This window comes from Scophthalmus maximus, chromosome 6 (genome assembly GCF_022379125.1).
Source record: "Scophthalmus maximus strain ysfricsl-2021 chromosome 6, ASM2237912v1, whole genome shotgun sequence".
NCBI classification, from domain to species: Eukaryota; Metazoa; Chordata; class Actinopteri; order Pleuronectiformes; family Scophthalmidae; genus Scophthalmus; species Scophthalmus maximus.
The window spans coordinates 22,028,133-22,043,621 of NC_061520.1; the positions used below are offsets into that span (position 1 = coordinate 22,028,133).

At 41.7% G+C, this 15,489-nt stretch overlaps 1 protein-coding gene across 3 annotated transcripts in view; it reads right to left on the reverse strand.

The window, feature by feature from the left end:
• shq1 (SHQ1, H/ACA ribonucleoprotein assembly factor) overlaps positions 1-15,269 on the reverse strand; it is a 37,666-nt gene extending 22,397 nt beyond the window's left edge. The window contains exons 1-9 of one of the 3 annotated variants that reach the window (XM_047332861.1): positions 15,188-15,269; positions 14,061-14,230; positions 13,750-13,814; positions 10,023-10,151; positions 9,773-9,933; positions 9,548-9,660; positions 9,372-9,469; positions 3,361-3,518; positions 2,751-2,804 (exon numbers count right to left, since the gene is read on the reverse strand). In XM_047332861.1, the coding sequence (XP_047188817.1) occupies positions 2,751-2,804; positions 3,361-3,518; positions 9,372-9,469; positions 9,548-9,660; positions 9,773-9,933; positions 10,023-10,151; positions 13,750-13,814; positions 14,061-14,203 (921 nt within the window). In that variant the 5' untranslated portion in view covers positions 14,204-14,230; positions 15,188-15,269. Of the gene's footprint in view, positions 1-2,750; positions 2,805-3,360; positions 3,519-9,371; positions 9,470-9,547; positions 9,661-9,772; positions 9,934-10,022; positions 10,152-13,749; positions 13,815-14,060; positions 14,231-15,067 lie in introns of all 3 variants that reach the window. The other 2 variants (XM_035632247.2, XM_047332860.1) reach the window with 2 other exon arrangements.
• Between the last annotated feature and the right edge of the window lie 220 nt (positions 15,270-15,489).

A 15,489-nucleotide genomic window follows, 5' to 3' on the forward strand; every position in this document is an offset into this window, starting at 1 on the left:
AATGTGAAAGCAAACATCCAGAAAATGATGTATTATCTCTGACAACATTTTTCTTTTCATTTTACCCCCACTATGGACAAGGGTTCATGATGTTAGAGTAATTCTAGCAATTCTAACACACTTTGGTCGTTTTTGGCGATATAACAAAGACTATTGCACGGACTTTCCTGGAGACCCAACCCAACCATAACCACAACTTGCCTGTTCCTAGCCCTAAACCTATAACAACTTGCCCAAAAGTCTACTTTCTTACCCCCAATTTGGGATTCAGCTTCTGTCCCCAACGGGCTACTTGCACAACCATTTCCGGGAATCTACTTACTACTGCTCAACTGTTTCCGGTCCGGTTCAACAATGGCGCTGTTTCGTTAGCTGATCGGTAACGAAATGTCTGCTGCAGTCTTCTGGAGTCGGGATGGGTTGGAAACCCATGAAAAATCAGTATGCCATTTAAATTCGATGACGGCGAAAAAAGTGGGACACAGCAGTGCTCTGAGTACATTTTGAAAATGTAACACAGTAACGGTAAACAGACCGAAAACAGACGAGCGGCATTATTTTGAAACGGAACTACGTCACGAAGCCTAGTGCATGTAGTCCATTGGAACCACCTCCAATTTACTGGCCGTTAGTGTAAAAGGCAGCTCATGACAGACTCTCACAAACACACAGTTTGTGAGCAGACAGGCTGTAATGTGACCTACACCACCTATCATCGACTTTGAATTGGGACATCTGTTGCTGCTAGTATACCGGTAACGTGCCAAGTCCAACAAACTGACAACTCCCCGTAGGTCACATTACAGCCTCATGTCAACACATAGACCTGAGCTGTTTATGTCAGAGCAGTCTTTAATGTGTCTTCAAATATTAATGCCACTGTCAACAACATGTTCACGCAGAGTGGAAATGTGTGAGTGTGTGTTTGCAACACTTTCTCACACTGACATTCACTTCAAGAGCCGCTGTAATCACTTTATAACACATCCAAGCTTTAAAACATCAATCATACGAGCCAGTCAAAACGGCCTCGTTCAATGGCAGCTGTTGACTCACACGTCTGCGCCTCACAATAGGATGATAAAAGAGGAGCTGAGCTCTACTGTATTTTGTTAAGATATTCTCAGTCATGTTCACATTGTTGGTGTTTTTAAGACGGTTCACAGTTCAATGCACTCACATTTGTTACATAAAAACTGCAGTTCTAGTTATAACAGAAAGCGATACTTACATTATCAAATATCCTTCTTTCTCAAGCAGTTCTTTACCAACACAAATGTGAGTGGGAGAATAAAAAGACTCGCCTTTGAAAGAATGTCAAAATCGAGGAGGTAAAAGCCCCAGCAACACTTAATAAAACTATACTACAAGTGCTGCTGGGTTATTGAGGCCTTCAGATTTACAGTCTCCAAACATCTTATGGTCGGAACTAAAAAGGTCAGATTTCAAGTGGGCACAGTGGTGATGAACATAGGACACAGGTATGACATATGCAATGTGTTTACTGTTTCAGCAGAGAACATATCTACATGTTTCTGACTTAATAGCACTTGTCCATAAGTAAAGCATTTCACATATTAAACATATTTGTTAGGGATGCTCCCGGTGCAGTTATTGTATGTGTACAGGAATAGCAGGGTGGTGGAAAGACCTGCGTTTAGAACATGTGTTCTAAATTCCCATCTGTAACTTGATAGAAACCAGTCCCATCTGTTAATGAGCAGCAGGAGTACCGAAGATTGCTATTCACTTGCATTATAAAACCAAAAGCAATATTAAGAGGAGGCTTGAATGAATGTTAACATGGGAACAGAGCCAAACAGAAGCTGATCCACACAACAGGGAATGTTTACTAAAGACTTCGTGCCCATTTTTAAAAAGGTGCATAACTGTCAAAATGAGTTTGTCTTTATTTTTACTTAAGGACTGCACAAAAGTTTCACACGTGTAAAATTAGAACAAAAGCGAGACTTGTGAAACGACTGTACAGTGTGTGGTCTGATGCAATATATACTTTAAGGCATTCCAAAATGTGGGAAGGGGGAATGAAAAGTCATACTAACATCCTCAGCACCTGATTTATCACTGACAGACTACTGGCGAATGATGAAACTTTTCGGTCTGAGGAAAAGCAGGATTTAAGTCTGCATCGGCACTGTTTTAGCGGACATGCACAGAGGGAGTGAGAGTCTGACCAGGAGCAACAGTGAGAGAGGAAGGCAAACTAAAAGATGCATCGTCAAATAACCTCAAGACAACAACAAAAAAGCTGCAATGAGACAACTTTTCGACAACCATTTTCCACTTTTAATGGCTCACAGCAGCCTAGTGCAGTGCAATTCGTTTGAAGCATTCATCTTTTAAGTATATTATTATTTTATTTAATCAGAAAACTTTCATCAGTTTTAACAGTTCAGCATCAGATCTTATTTATACACTTCCGATGAAATACAGCTGAGTTTGTTTACATCTGTGTTCAAAGTTTAAATACTCTGCAAACACTTTCTGCTCCTTATAGGGATTTGTAACGGGCTCAGTAATGTGCGTGTCATGTGTCAAGAATTAAGGCAAAGAATTGGGGGCGTCTAGTGACGACTACCGGGAACTACAGATGACAACTGACGTGACAAATTCACACTAATGTTTAATTACAGCATGTGCTTTGTCCTGTTCAATGGAACAGCTTGAGTACGGGAGAGTAAATCATTCACAGCGGCACGTCTTATTTCCATGTTCAATAACTAACTCACCTCCAGCCAGCACAGCGTCCCGCTGAGTTTTCTGATTGTCCACGGTGACTCCACCTGCAAGGAAGGCAGGAGCAACTTATCGTTACAACAATTACGCACAGGAAATACTGAATAAAACGAAATACAGCACAATTCTGCTTGGACAAACGCTTGGAGAGCAGCTGCTCAGATGCCTGTTCACAATATAAAGGGGGCTACAAGTTCAAATTAAGTAGGGGGCTTGTTCTGGACTCTCTCCGGAATTTCAGTGTCCCAAATGTCAAATTAAAAAGGTTAATATTTGATGGATTGTTTTCAGAGCTTAGATTCAAAATTCTGCTGTATCAAATATCTCTAGTATTTCAATGACACATGCTATGAAGCATCTTTATCAATGAAGTAGGCCTCGTCTGACTTGTCTCCCTGCACCTAGTCAGCTACACCTCAGAGGAATGACACAAAGAGGCCTGAGCTCTCGGATCTGCTGGTAATCTCTTAAGGCTGTGAATGAAATGGAAGGGGGTCTAAAGGATTTGAGGATAGAGGGCTTTGTCATCCAGGGCTAAGTGCTGCTCGTGAGGAGTTGCCTCTTCACACATACACACACACACACACACACACTCTCACTCACACTGTGCTCTCCCTCCGTAGCGCGCACTTCATAGCAGTGAGCCAGCAGAATGTCCACGAGGCTGAGCCACGCTTGGTGCCGCGAAGTCTTGTCGAGCAGGTAGGAGCGGTTGGTGAATTTCCTCAGCTGCTCCTTCTCGTCGTCGGTGAATGACACAGCTGCACGCGGACACAGATTTCACAGTTAGATGTTGTCACCACAAGTCGTATTGGTTTATTTAGAAAAGGACTGACAGAACTGGAGCGTGAAGTGGAAAAGAATCATCAAGCAGTGGGTACGACAAGCAGTGGAGGCGGAGGTTTGGAGGTTGAATGAACTACTTGGTACACATGCACTTCTGATGTAAAGACAGAGGGAGTGTCAAGTGACTTTCAAAACCCTCTGCATCACCAAACCATCATCATTTTTTTCAGGCATGAGCCCTGGATTTTCCCATAAAATAAATACTGAAACCATCAACTATTGAGATAAATGACATAATGTCTGATTAAAACACTGATAGGATAAAAGCAGCTTAATAAAGTAATAAAGTGGTTTGATCTTCTGAGCCTTTGAGATCATGTCCACAATAAACTGAGGAAATGTGAAAATGCATCATCCTGGGAAAGAAGAGATATATCCAGAGAAGCAATAATTCTAAAATAACAGCAGGAATCTATGAGCCCTAGAGAGGTATGTACCGTAACAGATGTTCCCTCTGATGTACAGTTGTGTGTGTGTGTGTGTGTGTGTGTGTGTGTGTGCGTGCGTGCGTGCGTGCATGCGTGCGTGCGTGCGTGCGTGCGTGCGTGCGTGCGTGCGCGCGTTTGTGTGCAGAAGGAAGAAGAGACTTGGTCATTTTCCTCTAGTTAAAGGGGCAGTAAGTGTTTCTAAAGCAAAGCACATTTTGTGAATATTTCTTCACGGCCCGTTAGCTGTCGTTTCTGTGTGCGCGCCGGGCAAAAATCTGGGTTTTCAGCTCAGCCCAGGCTCTGTAAATCGAAAACAAAGCAAATGGTGTGGACCGCACCACACAACACTGCGAGTGCAGTCTGTAAATATCACTTGTCGACACTTTAAAGCCCCTTTCACACTGGCCAAAAACCCTGTTTAAACCCGCTAACATCTTCTTCTCTCATACACACACACTTCAAAACCCATAACGCCACCTGCTTAAAGGGCCAGGCTTGGCTCGTAACACTGTGCTGAGTTTGTAAACTTTGAAAGATTGACAGTGAAAAGTACAAGATATAAGGTAACGTTGACCATCGGCTCACCGGCTACCATGCTTTCTGTTGTTTACTACACTGTTCTTCTTCTTTGTCTTATGGTGTGCACCGCTCTTTACTGCCACCTATGACCGCCACCTGTCACTACACTGTTTTCCTGCTGGCGATCATCAGACCACAGCTCTGCTCGCAGTGTGGCCAATTGCCAATTAAATGCGGGTCTACACGGTAATTTTGGTGTGAAAGTGGAATTAGAGGTGTGCTAGAGGGTGGCGCTGGTGGTTTTGGCCTAGTGGTCAGTGCGTCGGTCTCCCATACTGGAGGTCGCGTGTTTGCGGCCCGGTCAGAGCAGTAAAATCACAACAACAAGAAGAAGAGAGAAAAAAGCTTTCTCCAAAATCGCTTACTGTCCCTTTAAGGTGTTTCCATTGTTGACTGTTGAACTGTTATTCTGGAGCAGTGGGGGCAAAGGGCACCTGAGTGAGGTTGATAAGCAGCAGAAGCAACACATACTAAAAAAAAACCTACAATTAACAATATGTGTCTGTCCAATCCCATTTGTGTGTTTGACAGCCGAACAGACCTGCATAAATAAAAATACACAGCTCCGTCGTATTTGAAAATATCTCAAAACCTCCTCTTCCCTGATTGTTGCAAATTCATTTACTGTTGCCTTTTGAAAGAGACATTTGCTTAATGGGGATCTGTGGCAAGCCTAATGGGGCGACACAAACAGACTTCAATCCCATTTAAGCTATCAGCATCGTTCAGTGCTGAAAGGTACGCTGGATGTCTGCGGGAACACGCTGTAACTCAGCTGTTGGTTTTTTTTCTCTTTCACCCGGCACCTTATAAAACAGCTGAAAGCATTTTCCTCTCTGCGCGAGGAGAGGAGGCTCTCTGCACTGTCCCCCGATGAGCAAGACCGGTGGTGTTTATTGGCTTGGAGGAAGAACACAAATGCACAAGCTCACTCGCATACATACATACACACACACACACACGCTACTTCAAAACGATCTCTCTCTGGCTGCAGCGGTAACTTGGTTCTGCTGCGAAGGAGATTCCCGCTGCATTACGTCAGTTTTTTCAGCTCCCTGCAGATGCTGCCCAGTCCCTCGCCGGTGCAGCTGCAGCGGGAGAGCTCGGCTGAGCAGAACACACACAGACACGCACATACACACATGCTCCTGAACACTCATATCTGCACACACTCTTCTTCAAACACAAGCAAATACACAGAGGATGAAAATGTGATGATAATCCACTGTAACACTGAAACGTACGGCCACAAGCAACAGATGAACACTAGCAAATGTGCGCCTATTGTCTCAGTCACACAAACACAAAAACACACACATGCACAAGAACTTAAAGGATAAAGATATAAGATTTAGTATATGCACTATACAAGCACTGACATGAAGCAAATGTATTTATCTTTCACATAAAAATGATCCTAGAGAAGTGCCTTCTGCTCTGAAGAAAAATGTCACACAACTCACTCAGATTTTGTTATTAAAAACTGATATGCACAACAACTCCATGTAAATATCTAAATAGAAACAGAGCTCCCAGCCTCTTGCAGGTTGGACACTGCAGTCTCACGATGCTGATTTTCTATTGCCTCTGCAGCCAATGCAGTGAGGGGAGGGGAGGGGGGGTGAAGTGAGGTGAGGGGAAGCGAGGTGAGCAGTCCTGATAGATCAGCCCAACGCCAAATTCATTCGTCTCCAGTATGGAGCCGATCGATTCTAGCGGGCATTAGCACACAGTGTGTGTGTGTGTGTGTGGACTTCTCCTGCTTGCAAATTAATTTCTGACCTAATTCCTCCAGTCGGGGAAGGCAGTCTGGCTCGTCAATGCTCTCTACAGGTCCAGATGGCATGATGGCTTGGCGTAAATATGCTTCGTCGTAAATACTGCTGAGGGCTGGAAAACGCTCCCGGACTTTCACAAAAGCAATAGGTCGACACATGACATTGGATAAGGTTAATTTAGTGCACGCGCACGCTGTGATGATGTCAAGTACAAATCAAAGGGACACTTGATGATACAGTCTGTTCAAAGTGTGAACGTGGCCGGTGCAGTGGCAGCCTAAAACATTGACGGAAGACTATCTAGGTCATAGGTGAGATTTATGAACTCAGCCATAACAAAGTGGAGCAGAAAGAGAGACCGAGCTGTCAGGACCGTTTAGTCTGAACCAGTGTGTGAACGCAGGCCTCCAGTGGGCAGCTGTGGCCTGTCAGTGTCCTGGCCCAGGACACTGGACGGCACAAAGGGGCCACTTTCTACTTCATTAGCACTTGTGACCACATCCATCTGTCAGGTGACATATATATCAGACTCAGCAGAGGGGAAGGAGGGGAGGGGGAATAAAGCCTACAAGCCCACATGGGGGGGGGGGGGGGGGGGGGGGTGCAGTTTTCCATTTTAAATATATGACAAACAGTTAAAATCACAAGCATGCCTTCAAGATTTGACGGCATGCCGCTTAAATCCCCTGACCGACACCATTCTTCACACTCAGCTGTGGCTAATACTATTCCACTATTCAATCAAGCCATTAAGTTTAATTTGGGCCCATTTATCTATGCCTGGGCTCCCGAGTGAAGCACTCCGTCTTGGAATGCAGAATGAGGGAGAGGGAGCCGGCGGGGCTTACTGGGAACCGTAATGTTCTTCGGAGGCTAAACTCAAGTGTGCAGCTAATGGCCTTGGCACCGCTGACTGATGGCTGCTCGTCAGCGGCCGGGGCCCTCGTGGCTGGTGCAAACGCCACCAGTCTCGCTCCCTCCTGTGATAACGCTATCTGTTTAATCTAAATCCCCTCTCGAGCGTACGGCACCCATGCACTCCACATAAGCTATGGCGGTGAGTCATGTGCACGCTTAAACAGTGGAAGTGCAGGAATTAGCAGGCTGTTTGAGGAGCTGGATGGCACAATTAAATGGTCTCTCGCAGTGCTGAGGGCTTCTTGGGCTATCGCTCCTGTACAAGAGGCTGAAGAGAGAAACAAGCGGCACGTCTCAGTCTCCGTTAAATGAGCCATTGATTTGAAATAGACAGGTAATGTCTGCAAAAAGAAAAAGCAATATGTATTATTGTAAATGCTAGAAGTTAGAAATGGCCTCTTTTGAGTTGTCATAATTGGTCAACAGGCACCACAGAGACGCAGTGATTGGGAGAGGTCCAAGTTCAATCTCTCCTAATGGCAAGTGTCTCTTCCTGGTTGAAGAGCCTGAGGCTGTTTGACGGAAAGTGCAGCTGAGCTCTGACCTTCCTCTGCAAAGGGGGCAGTGAAAAGACTTGTGTGTCCCATCTGGGATTAATATATCGTCAGAGAACAATGTCAGGGAACTGGCACTCATGAGAATCAAGTCAACACATCGCCCGTTTAGACCTCTGCATATACAGCTTGTATATTCATAATACTGATGTAGGTTATGTTGTGGTTTACTTGGAAGTGTAAAATGGTCAACAAGAACATTTCAATTTGGTTAATGCATGATTGCACTCAAAATGTTTGCAACCTTATGCCACCTTCTGGTAGCCTTCAGTCACTTCTTGGTTCAAGTTGGTTACTTGAATAATCCAATTGTCCTCATTAATAAATAAATTTAATCATTGAGCATAATGGTGAAATGTCACAGTGTTTAAAAGTGTTCAAATGAAAAAAATACTAAAGTTTTCAATCCGCTACATTTATTTGGTAACTATTCTTAGAAGTTGCTTTTCACATTTAGATTTTAGACGAATACGAATAGCTCATTAAGTACGATGCATGTGTAACTAAAAGGGCGCTCGGAGAGTGCATACCTCCGCCAAGGCAAATGCCCTATCTCACCATATTAAATCTCGCCATATTAAATACGTGTATTCCTGGATCCACCTGTTTATCCAGCTGGCCCACCACTCGACAATATTTCATGGAAATCAGTTTAGTAGTTTTATTGCAATCTTGCAAAGTAATAGACAAACAAATGCCAATGAAAACATAACCTCCTTGACGGAGGTAAAGATTGATCAGGGATTTCAAACCTTTATGAATTGTGATAAATTACAGTGGACAGTTGAGGAAACCTTGTAAGAGATGTTTTGGGAGTTGTTAGGAGATGCAGAAACATTAAACAATATTTCACATTAAAAAAAAAAACATATAAAAGAGAAATAATTCAAGGCTGGAAAATGTATTTGTGTTTTAGAACTTTTTGTTCTAATTCTATCAAATTAAGTGTCTCATGATCCCTCAGAAGAGTCTTGTTGTGACTGTTTGGAGGTGCTCTGTGGCCAGTAGGAAAAATGATCAAGCTTCATATGAAGTAGTTAATGCTGTCTGGTTCTACGGGCTACAAAATAATAATAATACATGGGATTTATATAGCGCTTTTCTAGCAACTCAAAGCGCTTGACAAAAGTAAACTGCTAATCTAATGCATCTAGGGATACAAAAAAAATTCCTATGGACTGTTTCTCTGCTGAAAGGGAACTCGTACTTTGACACCTTAAGCACATTTTGCTGACAATACTTCTGTACTTTGAATGCAGGATTTTTACATATATTGTGTATTTTTGTATTGTAGTTTTACTTTAGTAAAGGATCTGAGTAGTTAAAACAGTGTTTTAGATACAGCAGCAATTTTATATATTTTCCGGTTTCTGTGTTTCGTATGATCTGTGCGCTGGAAACATTTAATAAAGAAAAAAGAAATAATCATGTTGCTTTTGATTCTAGCAATTCAGATGAAACAATCTATCAATCATATTATTAAAGATTATGACAGGATAAGTTAAACTCACCAGCTTCTTCTTCTTGCTCTGTGGAAGGACTCAGCTTTGCCCACCACGGTTTAAACTTCAGTAGCCCCTTTATTTCATCATCCTCAAAGAAATCAGCACTGCAATGACACATGGATATTGACTGTCAAAAAAACAGCTGCATATATTCATAGATTTTCTTTCTTTGATGAACTCACAGGTAGTGGTCAGGTGAAAAGGCAGATGCTTCTGCCTCCAGCCGTCCCTGCCTCCTCTCTGCTGCCGTTGTTCCCTCTGGGTTCTTGATATCGATCACATCACTGAGCTCCTCCTGTCAGGACATTCACCGCTTCATTTGTATGATTCAAAGAGTTCTATTCAGCAGAGTTTGTCTAACTCATTCGTAAAGAGAACAGGGAAGAATCTTTATCCGTGGATTTTACCTGTAATCTGGCAAACACTCCGGACCTCTGGTTACCGAAGCCATATTTCTGCTGAGCTTTCAGCTCCTCCTCCGACTGCTCCGTGTACACCTCTTGCTCCACCTGCCAGTCAAAGTCTTCTTCATCTTCTTCCTCTTCATCTCCAACACTCTCACTGCATCCTTTGAAATGTTAAGAAGGTTTCATATTATCTATATACTCCAAATAATTTATTTTCAGTTAATAAACACGTTGTACAGAATTGGCTTACCTGAGCTCAAATCTTCCACCAGAGGTTTTGCTGAACGGGAGCCTTTGGGTGCGAGGAGACTCGTCAGCATCTGAAGTCCTTCGAAGTGTTCACCGGCCGTCTCCTTAGGGACCCGGAGGATGAAAAGACCTGCAGCAAGACAGGGGACATGAAGGGTTTACATATCCCTGTTTATTAACATCACTCAGCACAATTCAGGTTTCTGTTATTTAATACAGAGGCCGTGACCGATCTGCTGAGGGGCTGGATTCTGAATTATTCTAAAATAATTCTGAGCTAGTTCTGGTCTGTTGTTATTAATATCCTTAGGAAGCCTGCGCAATGATGTTGACGACTGAACGGCTTTCCCTTGATATTTTCTCGTGTTGCTGATAGCTCAGCAACGGAATGACCGGGTGGGCAGTGCTGGGGGAATGGCTGAAGGCGGTGACTGTGTAGCTGTGACATCACATTCCAATGGAAGTCCTGACGCCTCGTAAAAAAAAGAAGCTGCTTAATGCAGGCTGTGTGTATTTGTCTGTGGATTGACCGTTATAAAAACTTTTACGGTAGTTACAAAGCCCCTAGACCTCATTTATTATGAAAAAAGCCAGGAAATCTCAATTTTAACAATATGGGACCTTTAAGGGTGTTCTAAAGATCTTTTTAACATTAGTTTCATCAGTGTTTCAGTATCATACCAGGCAAAATATGAAGGTATGATGGAAAACCAGTGGGGACTATTGTAATCAATTTTTCAGTCCTCCCCAGCACTATTTAACTGTAATTCCTGATGAAAATAATTAATAAATTTGAAAGATAATAAGGATGGATGTATTATCCTATTTACATAGATAGATAGATAGATAAATATTTTATTCATCCCAAGCTCTGAAATTCTGGCTATGCTTTTTTAAATGAAAGATGAATGAAACAACGTTTTTGCTCAAATCAAAACTTGACCATTATGAGACGATGATCTTCAAAGCCATTGTAGGAAGAAGTAGTGACATCAGTAAGTTCACGCCTGTTTTGTTAAAGAAATGTTTTTTAAAACTTTGACCTTAAGACATGTAAACACAATGTACCCTTACTATGTTTCTTGTTGTGAAACAATTAAACGATTTTGATCATTGATTAATAACGTATGAGTATGAAAGTGTCAAATAAATAGTCATTTTTAGTGACTGATGATGAGAAAACATCACATTAGGCTCTGATAAATTGAGATTAGATTTTGTATTTAGTTTTATTAGAGGATAAATGGGTAATAAAAAGGCATTCATTTTAAACAAGCAATATATTCATGATTTTCATTTCATATTTTATTTCATTTCTCTTCCAAAGGAGGAGATTGTTTGAATCAAATAAACCGATGAGTGAGGTGACAATGTCAAAGAGCTTATACTCATGTTTCACAAGATGTAAGAGAAGACGAGATGAGAAATACACACCGGCCCCTACTTTACTAAAACTACTAATTGTTACACTAAAGGGAAAAAAAGACGCTTGATTGATCACTTTCTGACTAGTCCCACATTTGATTAGAAGGCAAATGTCTTTTTATTACATGCAGCAGCAGATAAATCAGGCCACCTGCACGTGCAATGCTACAAAAGTTAAGAAGCTGCTTTGCAAACTGCTATTAAAAAATGAACAGATGAATAAAAATGATTTGCCTACGCCACAGTGATAACCTGACGGTCGCCTAAAGACCTTGTAAAATTTCAATGCAGCAAAGTGTTAAAGCTTACAAGGGCTTTACGAGTGGAAGCTGACTGACTGCTCGAGTTGAGCGGAGAGCCTGGGAGAGGGATCTTAATGATTGCTCATTATAAGTCTAAACAAGGACGCTCATTAGCGGCGCTTTATTAGCAGATGTTAAAGGCTTATATAGACACAGTGTGTTAACTGGGGGCCGCACTGACAGACGGGCAACGAGGTCTCAGAGTCCATAAGGCAGACGCCTCCGCGAAGACGACTTCATTACAACTGATTAAGGCGAAGACGGATCAAAGTGACAGAGAGTAATGTAAAGACAGTGGCGAACATCGTGCCAATAGTCATTGTCCTGTTATATATTTTAAGAAAAATCCAGTGTGAACTGCCTGTCACTGTCCCTGTGAGAAGAGATGTAACAGGCAGCCTGCAGGCTGTAATCATTATGACACTACAGATGGTTCCAGCGGCTCCTTAAATGGGATGAAATAACATGATCACTGGGTTCATTTACTCTGGCTGATTGACTCGAATACAAACTAAAGACTCCCCGGGGGATCAGTCACCGGCTGCTATTAGAGCCACGCTTCAGGGTCTCGCAATAGTGTCTGACCGGTCACTAACACAATGCAGGGCAAGCACAGTCGTGTCTTCAAATCAGGCGGCGCCGTGGACATTTGCTATGCAACATCGAATGTGTCAATGTTTGCATTAAATCTGTCACCGTTGGTTTTCAAATGCTTTAAAAAAAACCTGACATTTGTTTTTACCAACTAGTAACACATGACGTGCAAATCTTTGCCAGACACATCCCTGTTGAATGTTTCACACATTCACACGTAAACTCCTCTGAGTCCTCTCACTAATGAAAAGTGCAAACACCTCCTCCTGCATGTCACAGCTTACCAAGCGTGAAGGTGGCTCTGTAGATAAAGGACTTCATGTCTGTGACGCTGATCTTCCATCATTGTTAATCTTTACAAAATGCATTCTGAATATTTTTATACATCATTTTGATGTATTGGCAAAGAGCATGAAACCGAGCCAGGTTACCGTCAAGGGGTTTGGTAACGAAGATGCAGTGTCACATCTGCCTGTTTCTACTGCTGTTCATGTTGACTAAGAGAAAAAGCAAACTGCTGGAAAGTATCATATCCTCCGATAGAACTAAGAAATTGTTTACTTGCCTCTCAGAGTGTCCCTAGTATATCATTTGGTTTGGATGATGTTGCTAATTTGTGGGTGAAAAAATGATTTTGTCCATTCCAAATTATGCACATTGTGCTTTTTTTTGTGCTTAGCTGTTCCTGGAAAGCTTTTGGTGATGCTGCTTTTAGCCACTACGCTCCAAGTCCCTGGAACAGCCTTCGGAAGGATCTGAGAGCGGCTGAAAATGTTGATATTTTAAAATGTAAATTAATACCCACCAATTTCGTCTGGCTTTTATGCAGCCTTTTATATTTTCATTCTTCATAATAATTTTGTATCATTATTATTCATTTAATTCAATCTTGTTTCACTAAAATTTTAGTGCTGATCATAATTATTCATTCTACTATATTTAACTTCATTGACATCATACTATCTTGGCATAATTAATTTAATGTTTTTCTTGGTCATTTTATGTATTTTGGTTTTATTGCTTAGTTTTATGTTCAATGTTTTTAATATATATTAGCTACACTTTTTTAATTGTTATCTTTTCAATTATTGATTGTTGCATTCGTCTTCAAATCCGAGCCTTCAATTCACTTTTAACATCCTGTTTTGTCAGTCACCTTTAAAGCCCTTGCGATTACATTTGATTTGTTTGAAAGGTGCTATATCAATAAAGTTTGAGTGATTGATTGACATGCTGATGGATAGACTACTACAGATAAGCTGCAATAATGCAAAAAAGGGGTTCGTTTTAGTGCAACAGCTGTTTGTACCTTTACTGAAACACATCAAATTTAATTTTGCACGTCATGATGTTTTACCTCCATTGTACATCATATCATATAATACATCATATAATAACGTGACCTACCTTTATCAATGTCAAATTTAGCCTTTTCTCTCCCATCCTCCACTATTCTTCCAGGAAGAGTTAATCTGAAATTGAAATATACATATATAGTCATGGATGATGATTAATAAAAGCAAAGACAAACATACCATTTGCTTGATCCTCATCTGATATTTTACTCCTGATATTGGGAAAAGCACCATGGTCAGAAAATAAATTACTGTAAATTTCAGTCTAAGATAAATGGTGCTACTTAAGAATTGAATCCCCCTCTAATCCAAGCTGGATTTAAACACAGATACACAGTTACATCAGATCATAGGTCAACTCACCTAAGAAAGTAGGGCTTGGCAAAGAACTTGAAATCCGTCCCGTCAACATAAAGGTCAAACTCTGATGTCCTGGTGTAGGGCACGCGGATGCTGAGGATCAAGTACTCGGGGTCTTGGCTCAGGTCAAACGCAGGAGTTATCATTGTGGATATTGATGGTAAAAAAAATACCTGTGGAGTCAATGATTGGGGAGGAATGTTCAAATCCAGTCCAGGATTACACTTCACACAGCAGTTTGCAACGGCTGGTCAGATGAATCATGACCCAGCCGACTACAGCATGCCACCTTGTGGCTGACTCTGCTCAATGTTATTGTGGGAGATCACGTGTTCAGCAGCAACATCAGCAGCAGCCCACATGTGCCACACTGATGGTGACAGCTGTAAACAAATCTGGTGTCACACATAGCAACTCGTTTCCCACCGCAGCAAGTTACACACGGCGTCTTTACACCGACTTTAACTTGGCTGGGAACGGCCCGACCGTTCACTCTTGTTTACAACGGGCTTCACACCAAACTACATTGAAAATCCGACATATTTTAAAAGGTCTCGCTTATTTACAAAAGCGTGTACGTCTCAAAACATCACTTAGACCGTTTTGCTAATTACGAAGGCCTGTATGTAACTCCGGCACCATCCGCATGTTAGGAGGACATTCGTTTATTCAAAAGATATTCGCCAGTATTAATCTACAGCAGTGACTTGTAACTGTATGCGACTTTATGGACTTAGCAGGCATTGAATTCATTAATGTGATAAATTCTGTGTAATAGAGTTTTTATTCAACCACTGGTTCTTAAAATCATACGGCATCACGAGTCATCTGTGCGCCAAATTTTTGAAAGTTTGTCGACATGCCACATTGACTTTAACGGTTTACTTTATGAGTTTCGTGTTGTTGTTGTTGTTGTTGCTAGCTCGCTACTAGCCTGTAAACTAAGCTAACACGTGTGTTTCGGCTAACATAGCACGGTAGCATTGCTGCTAGCTAACAGACACGGACCTACCGGACTTTTTTTGTCACTGCTTGCAGTCAAAACAGGCGGTTTTAATCACCTCGGTGACGGTGAAGGAACACTGGTCGTGTGGAGTTGACACAGTTGATAGGAATATACACGCACTCACAAGAAAAAACTGTGAGTTATCCCATCAAAACCACACTATCGGCTCTTGAATGTGACGTCCATGTTTTTACCGTAGTGCCCAGGCAAAACGCGCAGTGCAATGTTCTGCGACAATTCACATTGGTATGACGACAATACAAATACAGAAACACAGCAACACGTGTCGATTTGACATGATATATTATTCATTCTCACTTAATCTCTTAACTATTTTCGAGTAAAATTCACTATTTCACAGACATACTGGTGATTTAGTTAATTGTCTTGTGACTTAAATGATTATTCAAGTAATACAACATTTGA